Genomic DNA, 26082 nt, shown 5'->3' with positions numbered 1-26082 from the left:
TTAGGAAAAATGGTGGAGAAATTAACCTCAAAGTCAGAAAATAAATATGTTGCAAATTTGTAGATTAATATATTATTTGATATATATTTATTTGGTGTGTATAATTTTATTTGATGATGATTTCCTTCTTCGAAAAAACGAGATGACAGATTCACCCAAACTGTGACTTTGTAGAAACCCCTTGGGTAAGGACAGTTATCAGGGAGAGGAAATGAGGCCTGTAGAATGTAAAATTAGAGACATAATTATGGAATGTCTCAACCACTTGGAATCTGAATAATTGCATCTACCCAACAGAGGAAAATGCTTCTGTTGCTGGATTAGTAACTCATAAAATCTTCTATCCTGTTTAAATCTGAGAGGTTATGGCATTATGGTCTTTATAACTATCAATGATTTTCAGCTACTGTACAATAAAGAAAGCTGAAATAAGATGTAATTGAAAGTTAGGATAGTACATTGCAGTTAAGACGACACTATGCTAGGATTAGAACTGTGACAGGATTATTATTCTTGGAGGAATGAAGTTTTGGCTTAATAAATCAAATGTGTATAGTAACAATAGAAGAAATTTTAAATGATATCTTAGAAAATTAATCCTGTACCTCACTTATGATGTATGGATGACATTCTGCGCAATTTATTCCTATGAGGGCTCTAAGATCATTCACATTGTTTATAAAATTGTGCTGAGTTTTTCTGAGGGAATTAGCAGAAAGAAGCTAAGTATGTAAATTTCAAAAATTAAGACATGGAGGAAAATAGATTTTGGAAAGACTTCAGAAGTGTGCCACTTATGTCGTAAGCATTTCTAAAATGTGTTGCAATTGTTTCTTTGAAAACAGGAAATGAGAATAATAAAAGTGGATGAGAAAAAACACTTGTGGTAAAAAGTCAGAAGACAGGCAGATTTTAAAATGTGGGCAACTTAGGAATATAGAGAAGATAGGACATAAAAGTGAACATAAAAGGACAAAAAGCTAGTAATAAACAGTGTATAAAAATTACATGGGGTTTGGAATCAGTTTAGGGATTGAGTTCCAGCTCAGTCTCTGACTATTTTTATGGCCGTGTGTGTATATTTGTAACTTAAAATGAGCATATATGGTCACTGCCTGTATGTAATTATTTACTGAGTTGTCTTACCATGGGAATTTTTCTACCTATTCCTTTTGAGTAACTTTGAAAATTCTGTTTCTGTTGTACCTTAATTGCAAGTCACTCAATTTATTCCTATTGGTAGTAACAAGAAAAAGATGAAACCAGAGTTTTGAAATAGACAAGAAGCAAAAGTAATGGCAAGAGGAATGGAGGTGTTTGCAAATAAAGCTTGAAGAAAGATGTGAGTAAAAGGAAACCTAGGCCTTGGAAAAAAAAAACCAAAAAACTAGCTTCTGCTGGCTGATAAAAAGGCAAAAGAATCTAAAATTCGTACATGAAGGCTGAGCTGGGGAGGTAGGAAGAGACAGGACCCAAGCAGGAAGAAGACACAAGTCAAAATCCTGAAGCTAAAACCTGAACGTCAACTCCTCACAGGTGCTAAAACTCCTCACAGGTGCTATAAAACCACGATGGCATTGACTATTTGACTATAGGCCCAGACCTTTGATAAGAAAATGCTGTTGAAAATCTCCTTGTATGCACATTATCTATAAAAGAACAAGTGAATTTACAAGCATCCCAAGCTGCAAAGGAACTAAGATCCTAAAACATTTCTAGTGAGTAAGGAATGCTAAGCAGAAATTAATAATAGGGCCCGGCATCCATTATTACTAGTTTCAAATGTAGATGTCATGTCATTGCTATATCTTTAATTTGGAGCACTGTCTTTATTGTTTTATGTTATTGGCTATAAAAATATTTATGAAGACTATAACAAGTTCACTCCTAACTTCGATCCTCTTAACCCACCTTTCCCACCATAGGCTTTTCTAGGACCTAACCAGGCGCAGTTCATGTGGACATCTATATACATGTTGCCCTATATTCACATATAAACTATGCTCTTCTTTCATAGATAATATGGAATAAGGAAGGCACTTTTTAGAAATTTGGCTCAGATTAACTTTCTGGGCATGACAAACTCAATGCAAATTCATATCATTCACCTACACTCCTCTCTGTTACCAATACCCTATAATCATAATTCATACTAACATAATTATCTTAGTATTGATTACCTAAAATATCCATAATCATCAATAATTTGTATCAATACAAAATAATGTATGTGACACTTTATCTTAAAGAAAGGGTCCTTTCAAAACAAGGGTTGATAACAAGGACTTTCTGAAACTGGGAAATACACTGAATGTATGTATTTACATACATTTGAAAATATTCTGATTTTTATTCATGTTAACAAGCTTAATGATAGAGTGGAGCAAACCACTTATTTAGAAATACCATTTAAATTTTTTTCTGATGAACCTGATGAAGTTCAAGTAGTGGACAACACCAAAAAAAATATTTAAAAGCAGGCCCTTTCTTTTCTGAAGTTTTTATATATAAGTAAGAGTTTTATTTAAAAGTACTTCCTAGCATCTTTAGAATATAAGCTCTTCATGGATAAGAATCATGTCTGTTCTATTCTCTGTTTATTTCCAGAACCTAGCACAATGTATGGAATGTATTAGGTACTTAATAATTATGTGTTGAATAAATGAATGCACAAGCTTCCTATAAGACCTAAAAGTTTTTTTAAAAAAGAAACAGCAGAACATGCATGTTATATAGAAAATATAAAGATAAATATCAGAGGCCAGGAGCAGTGGCTCACACCTGTAATCCCAGCACTTTGGGAGGCCAAGGTGGGCAGATCACCTGAGGTCAGGAGTCCGAGACCAGCCTGGCCAACACGGTAAAAATCCCGTCTCTACTAAAAATACAAAAATTAGCCAGGCATGGTGGTGTGTGCCTGTAATCCCAGCTACTCAGGAGGCTGAGGCAGGAGAACTGGTTGAACCCAGGAGGCAGAGGTTGCAGTGAGCCGAGATCGCGCCACTGCACTCCAGCCTGAGCGACAGAGCAAGCCTCCATCTCAAAAAAAAAAAAAAAAAAAAAAAGAGATAACTATCAGAAAGAGAATTACCTAGAATTGTTGAGAGGGCTGGTTTTTAGGAAAGAAAACTAGAGATGAAAATGGATGGGAAAAGGAACTGACGCCCACCCCCAAGGTAAATGTTTTACTTGTGTAGGATTGTTTTAAAAAACAACGAGCTCACAATAATTTAATAAAAATAAAATTTTATTTAAAAATTGGTGATTTCTACACAAGCCTGTATTTCTGATAAATTATGAAAGAAAGTCAGAAGCAAATAAACTGTAATATTAAAGTGCAGAAAAGAATAAACAAGAAAAGAAAGTACAAGTGCTTCCTTGGCAATAAAGACAGTTTTCATATAATTTTTTTCAGACAGATATCAAGTATAAGTCTACTATATAATCTTTTTTTTTAAAGGAGAAAATAGAAAGTTAAACAAGTAAGAGTATAGCTTTCTACTGAGGCAATCCCAGATAAACTGAATTACAGTATCACTAAAGTGAACCATCAGAAATGTACGTATACATGCACACACAGCACACACAGCACACACACTTCAAGAATCATCTTGGCCTGGCCAGGCACGGTGGCTCATGCCTGCAATCCCAGCACTTTGGGAGGCCAAGGTGGGCAGATCAGTTGAAGTCAAGAGCTCAAGACCAGCCTGGCCAACATGGCGAAACCCCTCTCTGCAAAAAATTCAAAAATTAGCCAGGCGTGGTGGTGCGTGCCTGTAATCACAGCTACTTGGGAGGCTGAGGCAGGAGAATTGCTTGAATTTGGGAGGCAGAGGTTGCAATGAGTCAAAATCGTACCACTGCACTCCAGCCTGAGTGACAGAGTGAGACACTATCTCAAAAAACAAAAAACAAAACAACAAAAAATGATCTTGGCTGATCTCGGCCTTTCAATGTAACTTACTACTTCCACAGGGTAGTCTGAAAAACTTTTTTTTCCATTTCAAGGATTTTCATTTTCACGTGGTTCTTGGATGAATTACTTTTATACTTATTTATCATCTTTGATTGTTTTATTTCTCTGTACTAACAAGATATTGCCTGCAAGTAAAAATTTGTTTTGACACATTTGCTAAAACTATACAATCACAGCAAGTCTCTCAAACCTAGATACTATTTTTGAAGATCTCTTTTGACTTACTCAGGCATGCAAACTCTCATAGTGAGCAGGATTCTCTGCAGGCATGATCCTAAAACTTTGGCGAACATCAGAATCCCACAAACAGCTTATTAAAACACAGGATGCCAGGCCCTATCCCGGACAGCTTCATTCCAGGAGCTCTGGGGCGAGGCCAGGGGATTTGCACTACCCACGAGTTTCCAGGTGATGTTGACGTTGATTTCACCCAGCAGAAGAATCTCATACTAAATGTCTCCTGGTGTTCTAACTTCTGTCATTTGAAGTACTTGGATATATTCCCAAAGCATATCTCTATCATCCATCCTTTGGTAATACTTGAATTTTTAAAAATAAGCCTGATGATTTTAAATTTCTTTTTCTAAATTTAACTTAAAGAACTGGTGGAAAAACCAAAGCAAACTCCAAAGTCCACAGTGTAAAGCATAAAAAGCTCAAAGAGATTCAATGAGTTAGCATTCTCTTGAAGACAAAAGTGATAACAGCTCACTTGGAGGAAACTTCAATATTGAAACAAGCACTTGGAGATTTACGGTGTATTTTAGACATGCAGGAGCAGCTGTCAAGAGAGAATGAGGTCTATTGCAAATAAGTGATTCCCAAGCAGCGAATGACCAATCCCCTACCATTCACATCCTAAAACATATTATTTTCTGCTTTAATAATACTTAGGCCTTAAGAATAACGGAAACACCTGGAGTTGATTTTAACACTACTTTCTAGCCCAGGGAATGGTCCAAATCCCATCAGGCTAAATCTCACCCTTGACCTGCCAAATACGATTACTGGAGTCCAGTCACTTCCCTGCATTCTGCAGCTGTTCTTTCCCCTTCTCCCTTCATAATTATCACATCTACGTCTCTGCCCAGAACTCTAACAGCAGTAAGAGCACACACTGCCAATTCAAGTGGAAAAACAATTTCTTCAATTGACACTCCAAAGCAAAGATGCTTGTGTTGACCTCTTCTGCCAACTATTTGTCTAGGCAATGCACACGCCTTAAGACATTTCAAAGGCACTTTCATTGGTGATGGCCTGAAGCAGGCACTGCTAGGGTGAAACAGCAACTTAAGAGTGCCAGGGCAATAAAACACAACAGTTTATATAAAAAAGAAGTGAGGTGCACCCAAAGTTTTTACGTCCCAGACAAGGCAGAAAGTGAAGTTCCAAACCCATCTACATAGATCCAGTGGCATCAGATAATGGACCACCAGGCTGCAACCCTCTCCCTGCTCTGGCTATGAGACTTTGGTCAAGTCATCTAACAACATATCATTTTAATCTTGAAGGCTAAGCATCAGACTAGGCCAGAGAAATTTCTTTTTTAATCTAATTTTCGATGCATTGGCAAAACCTGGTTTCTTCTCTTGTAAACTTGGTAGCAACCACAGCAATTGCATTCAGTGAGATTTACACCTTGTCAAATTTTTCTTAGCCATATTTTGCCCCATTTCATTGAGATTTTTAGGATTAATCCATTGACATTTTGGTTTACAAAGTCCATCCCTTCCCCACTTGAGGCATTTCTTAGAAATCTTCTTTCTCAAAATTGACCAGATATAAACTTCCTTAGATTCTGAAGGCTAACAAAACCAGAGTCAATTCATCCACAGAATGCTACTGGCCGGGTGCAGTGGCTCATGCCTGTAATCCCAGCACTTTGGGAGGCCGAGGCGGGCACTTGAGGCCAGGAGTTCAAGACCAGCCTGGCCAACATGGTGAAACCCCGTCTCTACGAAAAATACAAAAATTAGCCGGGTGTGGTGGTGCATGCTTATAATCCCAGCTACTCGGGAGGCTGAGGCAACAGAATTGCTTGTGGAGGTTGTAGTGAGCTGAGATCGCACCACTGCATTCCAGCCTGGGCAACAGAGCAAGACTATGTCTCAAACAAAACAAAACAAAACAAAATGCTACTTTCGGAAAATCCCTAACTTAGGTACTCTTCAGATCAACAATTTTTTTCTGAAGCATTAATATTTCCCTAACGTTTTTAGCTCCTTAATGACTAAAGATTCCTCTTCCATTCCTGGAAGGTAAGTTTCTCACAATAACCTTCTGGCTGGAAACAATTAAAAGTGCTGAATGAATAATAAACATCACCTTAAAAGAATTTGACAAAAAAGATCATTTTTTGGACAAATTCTAAGGCAAATCTCAAACCTTAGAGATAGATGCAAAATACTTGGACAAGCAACTACTTTTTCTTCAAGGGCATTTGCTCATCCTGGAGAAAGGGATAGAGGCTCCAGGATCTGCCTGAAGTGGGGAGTCTTAGAATAGACCCTCTTCACATTAAGCTGGGACCCCAAAAGGAGTAAAGAACCCCAAAAAAGCTACACCAAATCTAAACATACCCATTTAACCCCAGAGAACTGAAGACATGCTGCCTTTTTTTTTTTTTTTTTTTTTGAGATGTTCTGTGGCTGGAGTGAAGTGGTGTGACCTCGGCTCACTACAACCTCCACCTCCCAGGTTCAAGCAATTCTCTTGCCTCAGCCTCCCAAGTAGCAAGTAGCTGGGATTATAGGCGTCCACCACCAGGCCCAGCTAATTTTTGTATTTTTAGTAGAGATGGGGTTTCACCATGTTGGTCAGGCTGGTCACGAACTCCTGACCTCAGGTGATCCACCCGTCTCCTCGGCTTCCCAAAGTGCTGGGATTACAGGCATGAGCCACCGTGTCCGGTCAGACACATTGTCTCAATTCTGAGTTCAGCCAGAGGGAAAAGCTGAGTCTACAGACAGGTTTCTACATGCCTAGGTGTGCACAGGCTGGTAGGCCACAGAACCTCAAACCATGAACTCGATAAGTTTCCAAGTACCCAGCAGTAACACTTACCTTCTTGGCAGGAATGTGCTTCTATCCCATGCCTTGAGGAATGACACAGATAATTTTTACAGAGCAATGGCCAACACAGGTTGAGAGACCAACCATCAAGCACAGAAGGATCCAAGGCATAGAAAGTGAGAACCAACACGAACTGAAATTACCACACACAAATTATGAAACAACTAGGCTTACTCTGCTAAAAGAGATAAATAACAACCTGAAAAATATCTACAGGGACCATGAAAATATAAAATATGACACAGAAGATTTGAAAAGGCACCAAATAAAACTGCTAGGTTTAGGGGGAAAAACAGTCCTTGAAATGAAAAACTTCATGGATGGTTTTGGCAGCAGACCGCATATAGCTGAAGAGTCAATGAGTGAAGGGGAAGAAAACTTCAAAAGAAATACAGCGGGAGAGTGAAACAAAATGATGGGAAACGTGACGGAAGTAAAAAGAACCAGTGATCAGAGAAAGAAGGTCCAACATACTTTTAGTTAAAGTTCTAGACCGGGCATAATGGTTCACACCTATAATCCCAACACTGGGAGGCCAAAGTAGAAGGATCACTTGAGGTCAGGAGTTTGAGAGCAGCCTAGAAAACAGCAAGACTCTATCTTTAAATTATAGAAAAAAAAAAAAAATTCCAAAAAGAGGGAAGAGAATGGGATACAGGAAATTTTTAAGAGATATGGAGGAGAATTTTCCTGAAAGCCAATTTATATGTTTGACAAGCCCAATGGTCCTGAGTGGGATAAAGAAAAAGAAATGCATGATAGTGAAACTGACAGGGGTATGAGAATGGTGGGCAGGGTTAAACGCCATAACTTCAAAAAAGATTTGTTGGAGAACAATTTTTTTTTGAGACTGGGTCTTTCTCTGTCACCCTGGCTGCAGTGCAGTGATATGATCATGGTTCACTGTATCCTCAAACTCCCGGGCTCCAGCAATCCTCCCACTTCAGCCTCCCAAGCAGCTGGTACTACAGGTGTGCACCACTATACCCGGCTAACTTTTTTTTGGTAGTGGGGAGAGGAAGATGGTGTTTTCCTACATTGCCCAGGCTGGTTTCAAACTCCTGAGCTCAAGCAATCCTCCTGCCTAAGCCTCCCAAAGTGCTGGGATTATAAGCGTGAGCCACCACGCCCAGCCATAGGACAAAATCTTCAAAGCCTCCAGAGAAGAAAGGCTGATCACCTTCAAAGGAATGAAGTCAGACTAACATTCCTAACTTCTTAACAGCTCCTGATTGATTAAAGTACCCTGATGAGACTAGCTGCATCTTGGTTTTAGACTAAACTGTATGCTTTGTCTAATACCATAATTGCATGCTGACTAAGCCCATTCTCTGAACTCTTTCTCAAGGTAATGGGAATAAAGAGGATGTAAATTTCTGAAAATAATTCTGAAACAGTCGGCAGCTTTTAACTTTATTACCCTATAATGTGGTGAAGCCACTGTACTAGAAATAATGATGCTTAGCTTCTGAGTTTTGTCTGTGTTAAAATCTTCCCACCAATCAATTAAAACACCTTCCTGGAGTTGAGCCACAGGGAAAGAGAAGAAAAAGTGGGATTGATTCTTTCCTGGAAACAAATGAACCTCCAGGTGATAGACTTAAATACATTTTTAGGCCATTCATGAAGCACCCAATGCTTGCTCAATATTTCTTCTTTTAGATTAAGTTTTTGAGAAACAAAGCTTTTCTTTCATCTATTTCCCCTAAGATCTTTGATTTATACTTTATATCCTGTCAGCTAATGCTTAATTATTATTGTAATAATGACAGACAGCATTCTCTGTTTCTCTGTGTGGGACTCGGTGACTCTGATTTAAAAAGGCCATCAAAATGATTTATCATACACATTCACAAGGACGATCACAGCAGCTTAATCCACTTTCACTTAAAAAGCAGTCTGCTGCTTGTCTAAGACAATACTCATTTTATGGAGAGGAGAATAGATACATTTGGGGATCTTAGTAATAGAAAGTTTAAGAGGTATCCTTTCAATGAATAGCTTGATGACAATTCAGAGTTACTACAGAGATATGGTGTCATAAATCAACTTAATATTATGATCCTTCTGTTAAGATGATCAACAGGGTTGAAAAAGTACTTGATGAGTTTAGGGAAAGAGATACCTCTGGAAATGAAACAGAGCCTATATCCAAAACGGAAGTATCAGCTATAGAAAGTTAAGGATGGAGAAGAATCAAAACTGAATGTGAAGAACATAAACCACTGAGGAAAAATTATTCTCAAAGGCTCTGTTTAGGCTGTATTTTCCACTGCTTCATATCCTTCTGCTGCTCAGCAGAGGTTAAATCCCATAACTTCAATTGTATCACATACTCATGAGAGACGACTAAGTTAAAGGTATCTGAGAGATCACAATTCATAACCAGCACCCAGTTTCTATTGAGAATTTAATAAAAGGCTTCTGCACTAGTAATTCACAAATATACTTACCATGTTCTACATTTTCACTAAACAATTCACATACCTAAACAAATCTTCTAGGTGTTCACTAAGATAAATTAACACTACAATTTCACCCATCAAAAGTTATTCTATAGAAGATAAACTGTTTCCTACATAAAACCAATTTGCTATTTGCCTAGACTTTATGTGACTATTTTTCTTCAAATACCTTAGGCTTTCTAAAAACATAGTCACCACTAAAGACACTAAGTGAGGGATGTCCAATCCTTTGGCTTCCCTGGGCCACACTGGAAGAAGAAGAATTGTCTTGGGCCACATATAAAATACACTAACACTAATGACAGCTGATGAACTGGAAAAAAAAATCACAAAAAAGCTCATAATGTTTTAAGAAAGTTTACGAATTTGTGTTGGGCCACATTCAAAGCTGTCCTAGGATGCATGAAGCCCATGGGCCATGGGTTAAACAACCTTGTTCTAAGTGAAAACATACCAGGAACACATCACACCAAATCAGAGACCACTCATCTAATAAAATGCCGACTTTGAATCATAGCTTTCTTCTACCCCTAAAATTCTTATACCTCATCTACATCAACCTTGCTAATTATTAGACAAGGAAATAAATCCCAGATACTTTAAATGATTGCTCAAATCATATACATTTAGTCCTCCTCTGTCTTCTTGACTGCTGCCCAGAACAGTGCCTTTCCATGCCAGTACATGGTGTTATTTGACCAAGGTTCCTGATTCCCTCTCCTCCCAAGAGACAATTACTCATGATACACTTTTACAGGCTCACACACTTACCCACATTCCCACACAGACATACATACATGCACACTCACACACTGAAACCATGCTGTCATCCTTCAGCCCTCTCAGTCTGGCCCAGGCATGCTTCCTGGTTACAACCCAGAAGAGACTTTGAATCCATCACTGGCGAGCCAGGCACAGTGGCTCATGCCTATAATCCCAGCACTTTGGGAGGCAAAGGTGGAAGGACTGCTTGAGCCCAGGAGTTCTAGACCAGCTTGGGCAGCATAGCAAGACCCCATCTCAACAAAATTAAAAAAAAAAATAACCGAGCATGTGGTATATGCCTGTAGTCCCAGCTACTTGGGAGGTTAAGGTGGGAGGATCACTAGAGCCCAGGAGTCCCAGGCTACAGTGAGCTATGATCACACTATTGCACTCCAGCCTGGGCGACCAAACGAGACCTGTCTCAAAATAAAATAAAATCCATGACCGGCTGGGAATCAGCAGTTGTCTGTACCCCCAGTGAATTCTTCAGTCCCTTTCTAGCCACTCTTTAATTCTCTTGTTAATGGGGCCAGCTGGGTATGAATCAGCAGACTTTAGGAGTCTCTACCACCCTCAAAGGATCTGTGTCTTCCTGAGGGCAAAGCTCCTCCCTGCTACAATCTGTAGGGTGGCATTCTTCCCATAAATGGGTCCCAGAAATCTTTAGGACACCCATGTGAGGCCCGGACCAGAACCACAATACTTTGAGTCTTCTTTTCTTTTAGGATGCCAAATCCTACAAATAAAGGACTAAATAATCTTATAATGTGGGGAAAATAACTGCAGGTCTCATTCCCCCAAGCTCCTCCACCCCCTGCCCCCCCAAAAAACCCTAAATAAATAAATATAAATAAATCCCCTAATGCAAACTGAACTACTGCCCTGGAAATTTAATAATGGACTAGGAGGCCTTTGACCCCTGGGTCTCTGGGTCAAAGATAATTCAGGTTGTTAGTGATAAACTGTCACTGCAATCAGTGACTGGTCAGTGGCTCACAGATGCAAGCGAGTGACTCAGTGCTCTCAGAGCAGCTGTCAAGGGACAAGCACTGAGGACCCTTTTTTGCATGCACATCATTTACAGAGAGCCCACAAAGACCTCTTGCTTGTTTTCAGGGTCTCCTGCATAAAGGCGTTGGTGCTAAAAAAGTTTAAGAGCGCTGAGAAAGCTCATTACTATACTATACTAATTCACATTCACACACACACCCGTTACCCTCCTTTTCCATGTTATGACATTAGGACTACTTATTTTATGGTCATCTTGTCAGTCAAAATTTATTGAAGCTACTTGGGTACAAGATACTGCAACAAGGAACAAAAAGATATAAAGATTAGGTTGATTTACAGCCTTCAAATTCCTATGAATCACAGGTACTCTAAGCTGTTCCTCAATGGCATAGAAATACATCTCTCTTATCTGGAAGCATAATAACACCCAAAGCACTATAAAAGTGAAGCTGAATTCATATACAGTGCCATCTTGAGACTGAAAGGATAGCATGATAATAATTAAAATCCTTACCCTGAAATCTGGAGATCCGGGTTCTAGAGCTGGGATTGATGCCTTTGTTGTTTGTACCTTGTGGTTTTCCTCATCTAAAAAGATGAGATTCGAGCAGATGACCTCTAAGACAACCTTTTCAGTTCTAACACTCTATGATTTTTCTCAGGACTACTGTAGTTATATTTAAGACCTTACTTTTTAGGCAGTACTAATATTGTTTAAGATTACTTTCATTACCTACCAGGAACAGTGGTTGTTTATTCATATAACAAACTCTTAACATAGCAAACATTAGGTGCCAGGCAATGGCCACAGCAATTTACAAAGATCAACTTCTTAAACTGCAGCATCTTAATCCATTTCTTAGTTGCTTCTATGTACTCAAAAACAAATGTAACAAAATATTTTAATGGTAGCAAGAATTGTGGACTGAGCAAACCTCTAATTCTAATTCATTAGTCTGAATAATTAAGCACTGATTATGACTTACACAGAGAGCTTCAAAATAAACGGTGCAAATTTCAACCACAAAAATAACAATTTAGGAACAAATCCATGCATCACTGATACTGCTGAATTGCACTCATACTTTCTTATTAACTGATAGTAGCATAATAACTAAACTGCTACCCATCAACTCCTACAACTCAATGTCTTAAGCAAACTAGCCATACTTCCTCATTCAGTCAGTTACTGAATAAATTCTTAAAAACAAAGACTATGTTCTCAGCACCATGATGGTCCCTGGTGATATGACAACATAAAAGGCAGATATGACTTTGTGGCTTTTACATTCTAGAGATGTGAAATGCTAAACTCTGCATTTATGACCACTCAGCAAAAAATTCTTCTGGCCGAGGACAATGGTTTATTTATTTTTTTTAATTAAAATACATGAGTGTCAAAATAAAATACTCAAAACAGAATTGAACTTGCTCTGACTTTGGTCTTGCAAACAAAAAAAAAGCAAAAACAATAAAAGGACTCAGATAAATAAAATATTTAAAGTATATTTTCTGTATTATAGAAAATAAGGTGATAGAATGTAGAAAGTTACCTATTTATTTATGAACATTTATTGATGTCCTTACAGTTTAACAGCTATGCATTTTTACCAAGTCTTGAAAATATTATTTCATTTATATCTTATTTTATTTTATTTTGACACAGGGTCTCACTCTGTCACCCAGGCTGGAATGTGGTGTCGTGATTCCAGCTCACTGCAACCTCTGAGAGCTCAAGTGATCCTTCTGCCTCAGCCTCCCAAGTAGCTGGGACTACAGGTGCATCCCACCATGCCTGGCTAATGGTTTTTTTTCTTTTTTCTTTTGTATTTTTTTTGTAGAGACAGGTTTTTGCCATGTTGCCCAGGCTGGTCTTGAACTCGAGCTCAAGCGATGCTCCCACCTCAGCCCCTCAAAGTGCTGGGAATACAAGTATGAGGCACCATGCATGGCCTTGAAACACCATTTCAGGCGGCTAGTAATCCCAAAAGTAATTCTTTAAAAAGAAAACTTATCTCACCATTTAAAAGGTAGCTCTAGTCAATTTAAAGTATAATAATATATTGATACTTTTTGAATCTAATTGAAAAGAAAGCCTGTATCCATAAAAAGTATGTAAGAACATTTTCAGGCAATCTGCAAATTTGGTACTTAGAACCATGCATATGTATATCATATGCAATCATTTCCCATTTCTTATTTTCTAGAGTGACCAGAAAAAGAATGACTTCTTCCATGAAACTATCAGTCATTACCCAAAGAAGAGGCTTTTAGTTACAAATGTACCATAAAATATGACAATTATTAGAATGTCCACCATTGGCTTAATTTGTCAAGGGAGTTTTCAACAAAGAATTGCTGTATTCATAATCAAAAACCAGATTCTTATAAGGTCTGAGTAGTGATTTTTTTTTTTTTTTTTTTTTTTTTTTTTTTTTTTTTACATTTTAGAGTGAGATGACATACTAGTACTAGCAAAACACTGTGAATTTTCCAAAGGGTTATTTCTCTCTGTAAATTAATGTGAGAATTCCAAGACAATTTGGGGGGTGAATAAATTGTTCTTTTGATACGTTGTTAACTTTTTCTTTTTTTTTTTTTTGGCTGAGACAAGTCTACACTGTCAGCTAGACTGGAGTGCAGTGGTGTGATCATAATTGCTCACCACAGCCTCAACCTCCTGGGCTCAAGTGATCCTCCCATCTCACCCTCCTTAATAGCTGGACCACAGGCACATGCCACGATGCCCGGCTAACTTTTTGGATTTTTAGTAGAGACGAGGACTCCTGTGTCACCCAGGCTGGTCTTGAATCCCTGAGTTCAAGAGATCTCCCACTTTGGCTTCCCAAAGTGCTGGGATTACAGGCATGAGCCACATGCCTGGCCACAGCTGTAACTTACATTGCTCCAGAGCAACAGGATTACTCAGCAACTATGCCATCCAGCTGTGGATGAAATGCACAGACACAAATCCCAAATGGGCATCTGCATTAAGGTCAAGAGTAACTTTATGAAATCACATATCTAAAATGACAAGAAGAGCCTCAGGTCTTCTTTGGTTGCCTCTTTCATAGAGTCCTGTGATCTCAGAGGCACAGCCACTTTGCAGCTCTCCCAAACATGCATGTCCAAATGCAGGTCCCTGTTAGATGGTTGCCACCACCCTCTGGTTATAGAGTTTTATTCCTACACTGGTGCACTCAGGGCAGAGCAGCAGGATGGTTGTGTCCTTCCTTTTTCTATTTCATAAGGGAGAAGGAAATCAGCATATCTTAATGGAAAGTAAAGGAAGGCACTGAAACATGTCTTCACCTGATACAGCATAACCACATTCACCACAAGCAGAAGTGGGGTTTTCACTGGGCTTTTTAAGTTTAGTGAAAACCGAATGCATAATATTTATTCTGTAATCAGTAGCATATTGCAAGCAATCACATTTCCCCATGCCACGCACAGTCCAATGTAGAGGCTCTTTCAGTCAAGGAAGCCTTGAGTGGATTCAGTCTGAGAAGGCGATGACTCTGTAGAGGCCACAGGGACTATACTCTACACTCTCCCTTAGCTTCTGTTGATTCCTGGAGAATGATAGCGGTCCTTGTGTTTTCTGCCTTTTTTAAGTGGATCACTATCCTTTTGGATGGGGCATAAATAATATGCACAACATTTAAAACTCCACTGTTCCTTTCTAAATATCAAAATATAATAAGTAACTATTTCTATTGACATTTCTCCTTCCTGTCAGGCTGAGGGCACTTGGGAACACACAATATCATCAACATGTTTCTAAAAATGAAAAGAAAAACCCTCAAGACATAAGTCTCCCATTTCTATTCAATTTAATATATGGAAAATCATGTATTTCATTTTCCATTCAACTCAGTATTCAAATTATTGGTTTCCTCTTGACAAACCCACCCGCTCATTTCCATAATGTCTTTAAGTATTACTCTTTCCCAAAATGGATAATGCATGAGCAATCCCCTGGGAAGGTTCCAACTCTACAGCAAGGTGACCTCACTAAAACAAATTATAATCATAATCTATTTTCTGTATTTCATCTAATCCTTCTGGGGACAACATACCAGCCTTCAATATTTTTCCCAGAAATAGATGACAATCAGTTTCAATATGACTGCTATTATAACTTTCTAAAGATCTACCATCTCATGGGCTTCAAGACAGACCCCTCTCTTTTTTTACTTATTTTTAAACAATTGAAACTACAGAATGGAAAAGGAATACTATAATTTTAAACAATAAAATGTCATGCATAATCCCTGTACTGTACTTCCATTTCACCCTGTTGGCAGCAAACAGATAAAATAACAAAAGATATAAAAACATGTTTGATACGTACACACAAAAACAATGCCTACTTGCTGGGCACAGTGGCTCATGCCTGTAAGGGAGGCCGAGGTGGGCGAATCACAAGGAGATCAAGACCATCCTGGCTAACACGGTGAAACCCTGTCTCTACTAAAAATACAAAAAAATTAGCTGGGTGTGGCGGCGGGTGCCTGTAGTCCCAGCTACTCGGGAGGCTGAGGCAGGAGAATGGCATGAACCCAGTGGGGAGACCCTGCAGTGAGCTGAGATCGCATCACTGCACTCCAGCCTGGGCAACACAGCAAGACTTAGTCTCAAAAAAAACACAAAAAACAAAAAACAAAAACCAATGCCTACTTGATACACAAATGAAAAATTGTGTTAACTTACTATATGTAATAACACATGTTATTTGTTCCGACAAAAATATCATTACAAATTGGAATTTTGACATCTCCTTGTAAAGGCTGGTTTTAGATTCCCTGTGGGATCGCTAAAGAGACTGTGCTATCCTTTAAAAATGCAATGTAACTCTCTAAAATTGGGAGATTATATGTAACAAAAGAGATGAGTTATAAACATATACAGTTTTAAAAACTGGCTATATTGAAATTTGAACTTCATTTATAAAATAGGCCATCTAATAATGAGATGCATTTTCACCTGATGATAAAATTCATACATTAAAACTACTAAAAAGTTTGCATTGATACAGTATTGTGAAAGTGAACAAAAGGTTTTCTTTTTCTTTTTTCATATTACTCCATAACTAAAGCCAGGATTATTCAGCAATCTTCCATATTTCCTACTCATTGCTCTGTAATCTCTCTGTAGAAATAATGGTGGTTAAGATAAGGTACAATAACTATTTGCTAATAGGTCAAATAAAAATGAGTAATATTTTATGGTGGAAACTTACTACTTTTCTCGCCAAGGGAAAACGCTAGTTGCTCTGTCATTCTAATTTTATGCTAAATTCATTTAATATGGATATCATTTGAGCTGATTTATTGGTTGTAAAAAATGTTACTGCTTCAATTATCCCTAGCTCAGATTTCTTTTATGTATTACTTCAATCCTATTTAATTATCAAAAACGTATATAATTCTTTTTCAAAGTTGTCATTATTATTTAAAGAATATGTAAAGAATAAATAAAGTCAAATTACTTTTTCAAAGTCCAAATATTAAACTGTATGACATGGACAATATTCAGCCAGGTATGACCTACAAAACTGACAATTTCATATGATTCAATCTAATAAAACATTCTGTGACTCTCATATCATTGAAACTAAAACTCCACAGCTGCCCAGAGAAGGCAGCTCCCTGCCCATCGAAGCTGTGGAATGAAAGGTTTGGGGCACTGTGGCAGTTAAAGGCTATTCCCATCAACGACAGATTTCTTGGAGCAAGAAACCAAGAAACAATGGGAACAATATTACACTTTAAAAAGGGAAGGGGAGTAATATCCTGAGAGTAACTCATGCCAAAGATAACAAATACAGGGTGGAATTAACATAAGCAGGTAAACCATAAATAACAAGGCCTGTGTGATCATATTAAAATATCAGCCCCGCTGGGCGCTGTGGCTCACTCACGCCTGTAATCCCAGCACTTTGGGAGGCCGAGGCGGGCGGATCACGAGGTCAGGAGATGGAGACCAACCTGGCTAACACGGTGAAACCCCGTCTCTACTAAATATACAAAAAATCAGCCGGGCGTGGTGGTGGGCGCCTGTAGTCCCAGCTACTCGGGAGGCTGAGGCAGGAGAATGGCGTGAACCCGAGAGGCAGAGCTTGCAGTGAGCCGAGATAGCACCACTGCACTCCAGCCTGGGAGACAGAGTGAGACTCCGTCTCAAAAAAAAATAAATAAATAAAATCAGCCCATGATCCACAAGAATTAGTCACTCAAACCTGTGTTCAAAAATGTGCACTCAATCAAACTGGGGCTCCTAAATATTTGTTGCCCCCGGGTTGAGGAAACAGAGCGATAGGAAGAGATGAAAACAAATGTGTTAGTAAAGATCTGTTGTCCAACTTTGATGCTTTCACATATAGTTTTCCAATGCCACGGTGAAACTCTTAAATAGCACTAAATCTCTTTGTGGGTACCATGTGCACTTCAGTGGGAGGCAGCTGTTGTAAGAGGTGATTGGAAGGTATTTAAAGATGCTTGATTCTCTTGGGGGAAATTCCTAGAGGGAATTAATCTGACACATGTCCCTTGCAAGCTGACCACTGCATCAACATCATCGGAATAATGTTTTAGAATATTCTAATTTAGAATACTTAATGAATTAGGGCTATGTGGTCCAGCTGGAAAACAAACTCCAGTTGAGGTAGCTAACATGTATGGAATCGGGACACTCTTCTTCCAGTAGATTGCCCAGAATACTGCAGTAACTTAAAAAAAAAAAAAGAGAGAGAGAGAGAGAGAAGAAAAAAGCAGTCAGTCTTTGGGGAATAGCAGTGTGATGCTCCTGGAGCACCCTCTGGAGGCCAGAAAAAGGTGACATGGCACGTAGGAAGAATGAAGAGAATTCTGATCATCTCTGCCCTCATGTAGAGGCAGAACTCCACAGATCTCACTTGACTTGGACTGAAAAATGCACTTTATCAGTCATAATCAGGGCAACATAAGAAAGTGCATATCTAATTTCTAGTTAAAAAATGCAAAAGAAATCTAACGTGTTAATGACATTCTCAAATAATTTTGTTTCCTAATTTAAAAAAATTAACGTATTTTCTGCCTACATTCTGAGTTCTTTTGGGAATTTACTGCAGAGGCTTTTTAAAAAAATATTTAGAAGAAAGAGATGAGCACATGGAATATTTTCCTTAATAAAATGTACTTTTGTAAACAGGGTTATATACAGTGAATTATTAGTCAATTGTTGAAAAGTAGCCAGCTTTATGTTTAGTAAAATCAAAAATAAATAAAGCTGTCCATTTCTTCTTTTTTTCTAACACCTCACTTTTTCTAAAGAGACAAACACTGACATCTATTGGTATTTTGGTAGCTCACTTTTTTTTTTAACCCATTAAAACATACGCAAGGACACACACAAGTGCAGACATGCACAAAATTAGGAGAAATCCAAAATATCATTAGTTCCTTCAAGAAAACTTCATTGTATGTACCTTAGTGGCATATTTTTTATCTGGGTAAAAGAAATCCGTTTTCATGCTAATACTATCTGATTTAATTTTTTGTTTTTTCTATTTGTCAAGAGGGGGAGCTCCAGGGTTAACTAAACTACCAGAAGTTCATTCATTTGCGTCTTTGAGCAAATAAAGTGACTCACCCAAAATACTGGCATTTGGTTTGTTTTAATCTATCCTAACAGAACATGATAAACTATCAGTGCGGTTCAAATCGAATTTAACTTGTTACTTGGAGAATGCTAACAGAACATTGATTTGGTAAGAATCTATCACACTTCCAGAACTTTAAACACTACCTATAGCCATTCCAGAAAGGCTGAGGAGGAAATAAAAAACTAGAAATGTGGATTTAATATATTCCTTATTTTGTTTATATTTAGAAACACCTGCACTCAATTCTATGAACATTGCTGGCAATATACTGTTATGCTTGATAAAAAGATAGTGAGGGGCAGGTTGGTGCACACTTTTGTTTCTCAATTGCTGCAATTTATACGAGTCCCAAAAGAGAAGATCATGTATTCTATACAATAAAGTGAGGTTTAAGCATCAACTCTTAAGTGTTGCCAGAAAAAAGAGTCATGTTTCAAAATCTTCTCATAGCTTGAAACCTCAACGTTTTTCTGCCAGAGATAAAATTATGTTGCACCTCACTCTACTTTCAATATTTAGATTGAGTTCAGTACTGTTTTCATAATATATATATGCAGTTATGGAATTTGACACTCTTATCCACTTTTCTCTAGTTTTACAGGTAGTACATATTAATATTTATACCCACTGTAATCTGAGGTCAGCTTTGGATATTTTTTACCATAAAAGGTAAATTTTGAAAATTATATCAAATATCTTTGCAAAGACACAGATAATTCATTTCTTAAGTAGTTTTATAAAGACCGCTAATATTACTGGGCACTTATTATATGTTGGTTGATGTTCAGAGTGCTTTTCATGGATTATTTCCTTTAAGCTTCATGAAACCCTCATGATAATAATAATACTATTATTATCCCCATATTACAGAAAAAGGAAATTTAGGCACAGAAAGATTAAGTAACTTTCCCATGACTACATATTTAAGGAACAGCCTAATTAGGATTTAAACCCAGGCAATCTGGCTGAAGAGCTAAGGACTAGGCCATCTGGCATCTTGCTGCCTAATAGCGAGGAATTTTCTTATTTTCAAAAGGACAGATGACAAAATACACAATATACATCTGTTTTACTGCCTGGAACCTGGTAAGAATTCAATAAATAGCAGTTCCCTCATTAATAAACATAAAAGTGTCCAGCACAGTGCCTGGCATTTAGTAGGTATTCAGTGTTCACGTTTGTCTAATATTTTTTGGTTCTCTATATATATATTTTTCTCCTCTTTTTCATTAGTGTTATCTGACCATCTCATGGGTAGGAGAAGTATTCATGTCTGAATATACAACTTTCTTCCACTCTTCCTGCTATTTTAATTCTGCAAAATAAGTCCTATTTCATTCTGTGAATAATCCTTAATGTTTTTAATAATTACATAGGCTAGGTGGTTACAAGTAACCAGGTTGAAACAGATCACTGGACATTCCTCTTGTTCTGTAAACACAGGCTGCCCTGTTAGGGTCAGGGTACTTTATACCCAAGAATGTTTACAAGCACTTCAGCCTGCAGAGCCACTTAGTGAGGGAAACAGGTGGGTGATGTCATTGGGGAAACACACAGCCTGCTTCTACCCATTTGGGATACTAGGTTTCTCAATGTTTCCATCACCTAGACTTACAAATGCCCCTCCTACCAGGAGTGAAGGGAGACAGGATAGTTCTAGAATCTGGCTAGGCATGATAGTGAATTTTTTCCAGGTTATTTAAGAGGAAAAAGAAAAAAGATAGAATTCCGTGCAGAGGTGCAGAGTAAGAACAACATATCGACAAATAGAGAATCACAAAGGAAGCTTAGAGTCAAATACCAATTGGCCAAAAATTAAAAAAAAAAAAAAAAAAAAAAAAAAGCAGCCAAGCGCCGTGGCTTATGCCTGTAATCCCAGCACTTTGGGAGGCCGAGGCGTGTGGATCGCGAGGTCGAGATCGACACTATCCTGGCCAACATGGTGAAACCCTGTCTCTACTAAAAATACAAAAATTAGCTGGGCATGGTGGTGCACACCTGTAGTTCCAGCTACTCAAGAGTCTGAGGCAGGGGAATCACTTGAACCCAGGAGGCAGAGGTTGCAGTGAGCCGAGATTGCGCCCACTGCACTCCAGCTTGGCGACAGAGCAAGACTCCATCAAAAAAAAAAAAAAAAAAAAAAAAAGCTCTGGTTTTGTAATTCAGGCTTCAAGAGAAAAAGTCTGTTGAGCTGAATCAGTATGAAGAGGCTAGATATGGGAGGTCCAGGTCCAGCACCAAGGAGACCCAGGCTATTACAGGGCCCGTGGTACATGGATCAGTGACACAGCACCCAAGACTATTCTTAGCTTGCCTATTTTGAGCAAAGAAAAGGAATCAATGACTCCAAGGGCTTGGGACCTATTAGAACTGTTATTATGGAATAGATAATTCTGTTGAACATCAGCAGCCCCAATAGTGTGCAATTCAACATTTAATTAATTTTATAAAAATGCGGATGCTCTGAAATAGCCATGTATGTATCGCATATCAGTCACTCATGCCACATGAAAGTTAAAGAAGCCTTTTCCCCCTGAAAATTTCCCTCCAACAGATGTGTTTATGCCTATGCGTACAATATAGCACACAGCGGGGCTGAGCGGCTGAGATCCCACCCCATTATCTCTCCCTGACTGTCATGAGGCAATGTTAAAACAGCCGAAGAGAGGCTTGGCTATTGCATACATATCATCAAGGACAGACAGTTGCAGTGGCTGCTTTAAGAAAGGAGTGAAACTTGGAACTGATAGGCACTAAGATGGGGGCAATACAAGAGACACTTGTCCTCCTAAGTCCTAATTTGGGCTGGCGTGGCAAGTGTGAATACTAGAGTCATGGCATCTATAGGTCGTGCGTTTGGGAATGCCTGAAACCTGGAGTGTGGGTTTTTCTCACAAACCATTATAGTCATCAGGTATGAATTCTCCTAAGACAAGGAAAACTACACTGGCACTTACCATTGTAAGGAAAATGACAAAGAAGGAAAGAAACACTGATTTTGAAGCATTGTATTTAATGCCATGTGCTTCTATATAAAGCTGGTTTCGAGCTGTTGACCATTCTTTTTGAATCAAATAAAGACTACATATTCTTATCTGGTTTAAAATGCACAAGATGCTTCGAAGGGGGTAAAAAGTCCCTCCCCAAAAATGATTATAATCTGGTGGAAAACAGAGACAAATATACTAAAAACTAACCTACAGCCAAATTCACCCCAATTTTTCAGGGAAGACAGTTAAGCAAATGTCACTTAAAGATACTGACTTAGCTGGTTTAGAGGGAATCACTGCTGTGCCACTGGAAAGCAGATGAGAGCCACCAAGGAAGCTCTGGTGCTCTGTGTCAAGAGAGCGTAGCTAATCACAAGACAACTGCCTATCTAGTAGATGAGATCTGGAGGGCGCAGAAATGCCTGCCCCTCCCCCACTGAACTTGTCAAGTTTCTATGTTACGGTACTGCTGCTGGGAGCCCTTGACAAAATGCATACCTATTACCTGAACAGGATGCTACTTCAGACCACTGGCCCCTTCTTAATTCATTAGACCATCTACAGAGGACCACAGAAACTTCTGAAGGCAATGAGCAGGGAGACAGGAGAACACAACCACAAACAGTGATAAGAGCCCCCAAAATAACTCTTTACAACGATTTGAGCTAGGTCTGAAATCTCCGTAATTTACTATGATGACCTTAGAAAGGACAGTAGACAAAGTCACGCAGGGAGGTAACTAATCCAGCTCCCCAGTTTCATATCTTGTTGAATAAAGTGCTATGGTCTCTCCCCAAAATATAGGGTAAAAATAAGGAAAAATTCAATACACCCTCATGAGGGGCAATGATCAGTAATTGAAGTGAATATGATCAGCAGGATCTTATTAAAGAAGCAAGCACAAGAATGGCCAGTGGTGAAACAATTACTCTCTGTTCAATTTCTGTTTTGCTCAAAACTCTGCTGAAGGTCTCTGCCAATAACCCAGGTTCTGAAATGCTATCAGTGATACCAGTAAGAAGAGCAAGCAAATGTGGTTTGTTTTCTTCCAGCAAGGGACAAATACTTCTACAGTATTACTGTAGCCACAGTATTATCAAGTACTAGTGAATTAATTCTCCAGAAGTGCTTCATGAAATGTGTGTTGGGGGTACGCTCGAAGCGACTTAAGGCATCTGGATCAATTAATAATTGGGAATTGCAGAGGCAAAAAATAAATAAATTCTCCCCCATCTCCTTCCTCCCCTCTTTTATCAGCAACCTACCAATCACTCATAAACAAGTATTTATTCGACATGCCTCTTTTGTCCAAGGTAACGTCCAAAGCATCAGCGCTTCCTAGGGACATCTAAGGTAAAGCTTTCGTTCATGCTTGTGTTCTGATGATGAAATACAAGATTTGTTTCTAGAAAGTTTCAATTGCCATTTTATTATATAGATAACCAGCAAACAATTGGGTTCAAAAATTCAGATAAACGGTTGTTTTCTGACATCTCTTGGGAAAGTAAATTAACCATAGTTATCACAGAGGTCTTGAAAAATAGAACTGTTAAGCCGAAAGTTTGTAGAACTTGTTTGGGGCAGAGCTGATTCCTGGCACTGGACTAGATTTCATCCGCTTCGCTGACGTTTAGGAATCCCTGCCGCTGCTCTGAGTCTCCATAGCACAGGACTGAATCAAGATGAACCGGCGCGCACTCTACATCGCTTGCCCTGTGCCCCAAAACGCCGAAGCTAACTTCCCACGCGGCCTCTTGCTCGACCACCCACTTCTGCGCTGCCAGGCACACCGAGGGGACCGGCTCACCCTCCAGGCGGCCCGTTCCAGCGTTTCCCGCTAGAGGGCACACGGCCCTCGTGCAAAGCGCTTCTGGCGCGGGGCACGCGCGCACGCAGCCTCGACTCCTATACCCCAGGTCCCACTCACGGGCTGGGCTCAGCCGCTAAGGCGCTGGGGAGGGGCCGTGCCAGGGAGCGCAGCGCTCCCGGGACTCTGGGAGGGTGCGGCCGGGACTGCTGTCCCTTGCCCTGAGCTCTGGGCGTAGGCGCCCGGTAGGACTCGGCGCCTAGGTGAGCGGCGGCCCCCAGGAGGGGAAGCACCGCGCGACTCCACTGGCGCTCAGAGCTCAGGGCGAAGAGGACGGGCGAGGGAGGGGGGAGGGAGAGGCCACGGCATCCGAGGAGGAGGAGGAGTAGGAGGAGGATCGCGGGGCCCGGGCCGCGCTGCGCACCCACCTGGGCTCTGGCTGCCCGCCGCGGATTCCGGCTTCTTGCCGGAGCCTCGCTCCTTCTTCTTGCCCTTCCCTTTGCCTCTGCCTTCTTTGCGCTCGGACATCTCGCCGGAGACGGAGCGCTCTACCACGGACGGCTCTCGGCGCAGGCGACTTTGGTCCAAGGGCTCGGATCGTGTTTGGGAAAAGTTTGTCCCTCGAAGGGGAGAGCGAGCGGCCGCGCTGAGGCGCTCGCGCTGCGCGGGGTCGTCTCCCGTTGCCTGCAGGGAGCGCGGCGCGGACGCGGCTGGCGGTCCCGGCCACCTGGAACGGGCGCTCGCCCCGGCTCTCGGGCTGCTCCTGTCGCCCCGGGAAGTCGTCGATGGGTCCCGCCGCTGGCGGCTCGCGTCCTGGCCTCTGCCCGGCGACCTCGCAACCCGATCGGGGAGAGGTTATCACCGCCCTGCTCACGCTCCCATCGTCCGGGCAGCCGCCGCCGTTCAGCTCCTGGCCTCCGCGCGAGCCCGGAGTTCCAACAAGTTTCGGGGAACTCCTCGCCGGCTCTTTTTCAATTGCCCCGCAGCCACCCACCTCCCGCCCGCAGGTTGGAGGCAGGCGCCTCCTTCGCACCCTCCCCTGGCCTCGCCCCCTCCCTCTTCCCCACCACACCCCCACCCCGAGGCGCGGACACGCCACCGGGAGGAGCCTGGGCTCGTTGCTCCCGGGCGCAGCCCCTTTTCCTCCCGCGCTGGCCGGGCGGGGGGCGGCGGCGCGGCTGCCGGGAACCCCCGACAGGGGTCGCTGGACGCTGTGCGGAGACCGAGGCGAGCGCCCCGGAGACCCGGGAACCCAGGCGGAGACCCGAGGCTCTCGCTGCCCGCTCCCCTCCGCAGCCAGGCAGCACCTGGGAGGGCTGCTCCGTCCCCTTCCACGCGGAGAAGTACGGCGCAGAGAAAAGTTTGCGACTCCCACACCTGTGCCCCAAGCAGAGGCTCCGTGGTCAGGAACCCTGGGAGGGGTGCGGGGGGAACCTTGGTGGCTTTCCCAGAAGAGTTCGGGGTTCATTCCTTAACTCACTTAAGTGCAAAAGCCCTGTCGCACCCACGCGAAAATAAACTCTAGGTGGAAGGGAGTTTAAGATAAGGCTTCCTTCCAGGTGCACAGGAAGGGCTAAGCGAACCTTAAAGATGCTAGGTTGCGCTCTCCTGCTGGGTCTGCGCCGTGTGCGCGCGCGCGTGTGTGTGTGTGTTAATTATTAAGTGCCCGTTAGAAATCTTCAGCTTTTCCTTAAAAAATAACCTGGCCTCTTCTAAGGGGGTGCCCTTAAACTACGTCTCTTACTACAACTTAATTTTCAGAGGAACTGATAAAAAACACAGTTCGGAGAACTACTGAGAATAATTAGAATTACTGCAGTCTCTGAAAGTCACTCAGTTCTGCCGAGTGGAAAAGCAGGCAGGGAGGGGTAAAATAAAGACACAGAACTGGAGATCCTCAATTCGTGAATGTGGGGTTTAGATTCAAACTTTACTCAGAACTGCGCGTGAAACCTACTCCTTCCCTTGTCCTCCCTCTGGTGGAGAATTCTAAAGAGCAAGGAAATAAGAAGACATTGACCCCTCCCCTGCAAAGGACAAAAGTTAAAGACCAGGGTAACGCGCACCACGGAAGGATCCAGAATTGTCTACATGTAGAGAAAACATTCTCAGAGTTATACCACAGCTGTGGCTAACTTAGACTCTTAATTTACAGTGAAATACTCTTGTGTTGTGGTCGGGAAGTGGTGAGTTGGAACAATCCATATTCAAAATCTATTGCTTCACTTTAAAAGTGACTTGCTCTTGGTTTTCCATTTTCTGGGGTCAATGCTAACTGAACCATTACCTACACAAGCCTTCTCACGGTATTTTCTGATGGCCACAATTTAAATAAAAGTGCAGTCTGG

At 40.7% G+C, this 26082-nt stretch overlaps 1 protein-coding gene across 7 annotated transcripts in view; it reads right to left on the bottom strand.

Annotated features, from left to right (window-relative positions):
* Positions 1-26082, bottom strand: part of NRG1 (neuregulin 1) — a 1130429-nt gene that overhangs the window by 198695 nt on the left and 905652 nt on the right. For 5 of the 7 annotated variants that reach the window (XM_054497963.2, XM_054497965.2, XM_054497968.2 and 2 more), the window contains exon 1: positions 24163-24761. The exons of 1 other annotated variant lie outside the window; for it this stretch is intronic. In XM_054497963.2, the coding sequence (XP_054353938.2) occupies positions 24163-24262 (100 nt within the window). In that variant the 5' untranslated portion in view covers positions 24263-24761. Of the gene's footprint in view, positions 1-24162; positions 24776-26082 lie in introns of those variants that run through there. One more of the 7 variants, XM_054497962.2, reaches the window with a different exon arrangement.

The sequence above is a fragment of the Pongo pygmaeus genome, chromosome 7, assembly GCF_028885625.2.
Source record: "Pongo pygmaeus isolate AG05252 chromosome 7, NHGRI_mPonPyg2-v2.0_pri, whole genome shotgun sequence".
In the NCBI taxonomy this organism is placed as follows: domain Eukaryota; kingdom Metazoa; phylum Chordata; class Mammalia; order Primates; family Hominidae; genus Pongo; species Pongo pygmaeus.
Note: the sequence above shows the minus strand (reverse complement) of the source record. Positions and strands in the feature narration are given on the sequence as shown.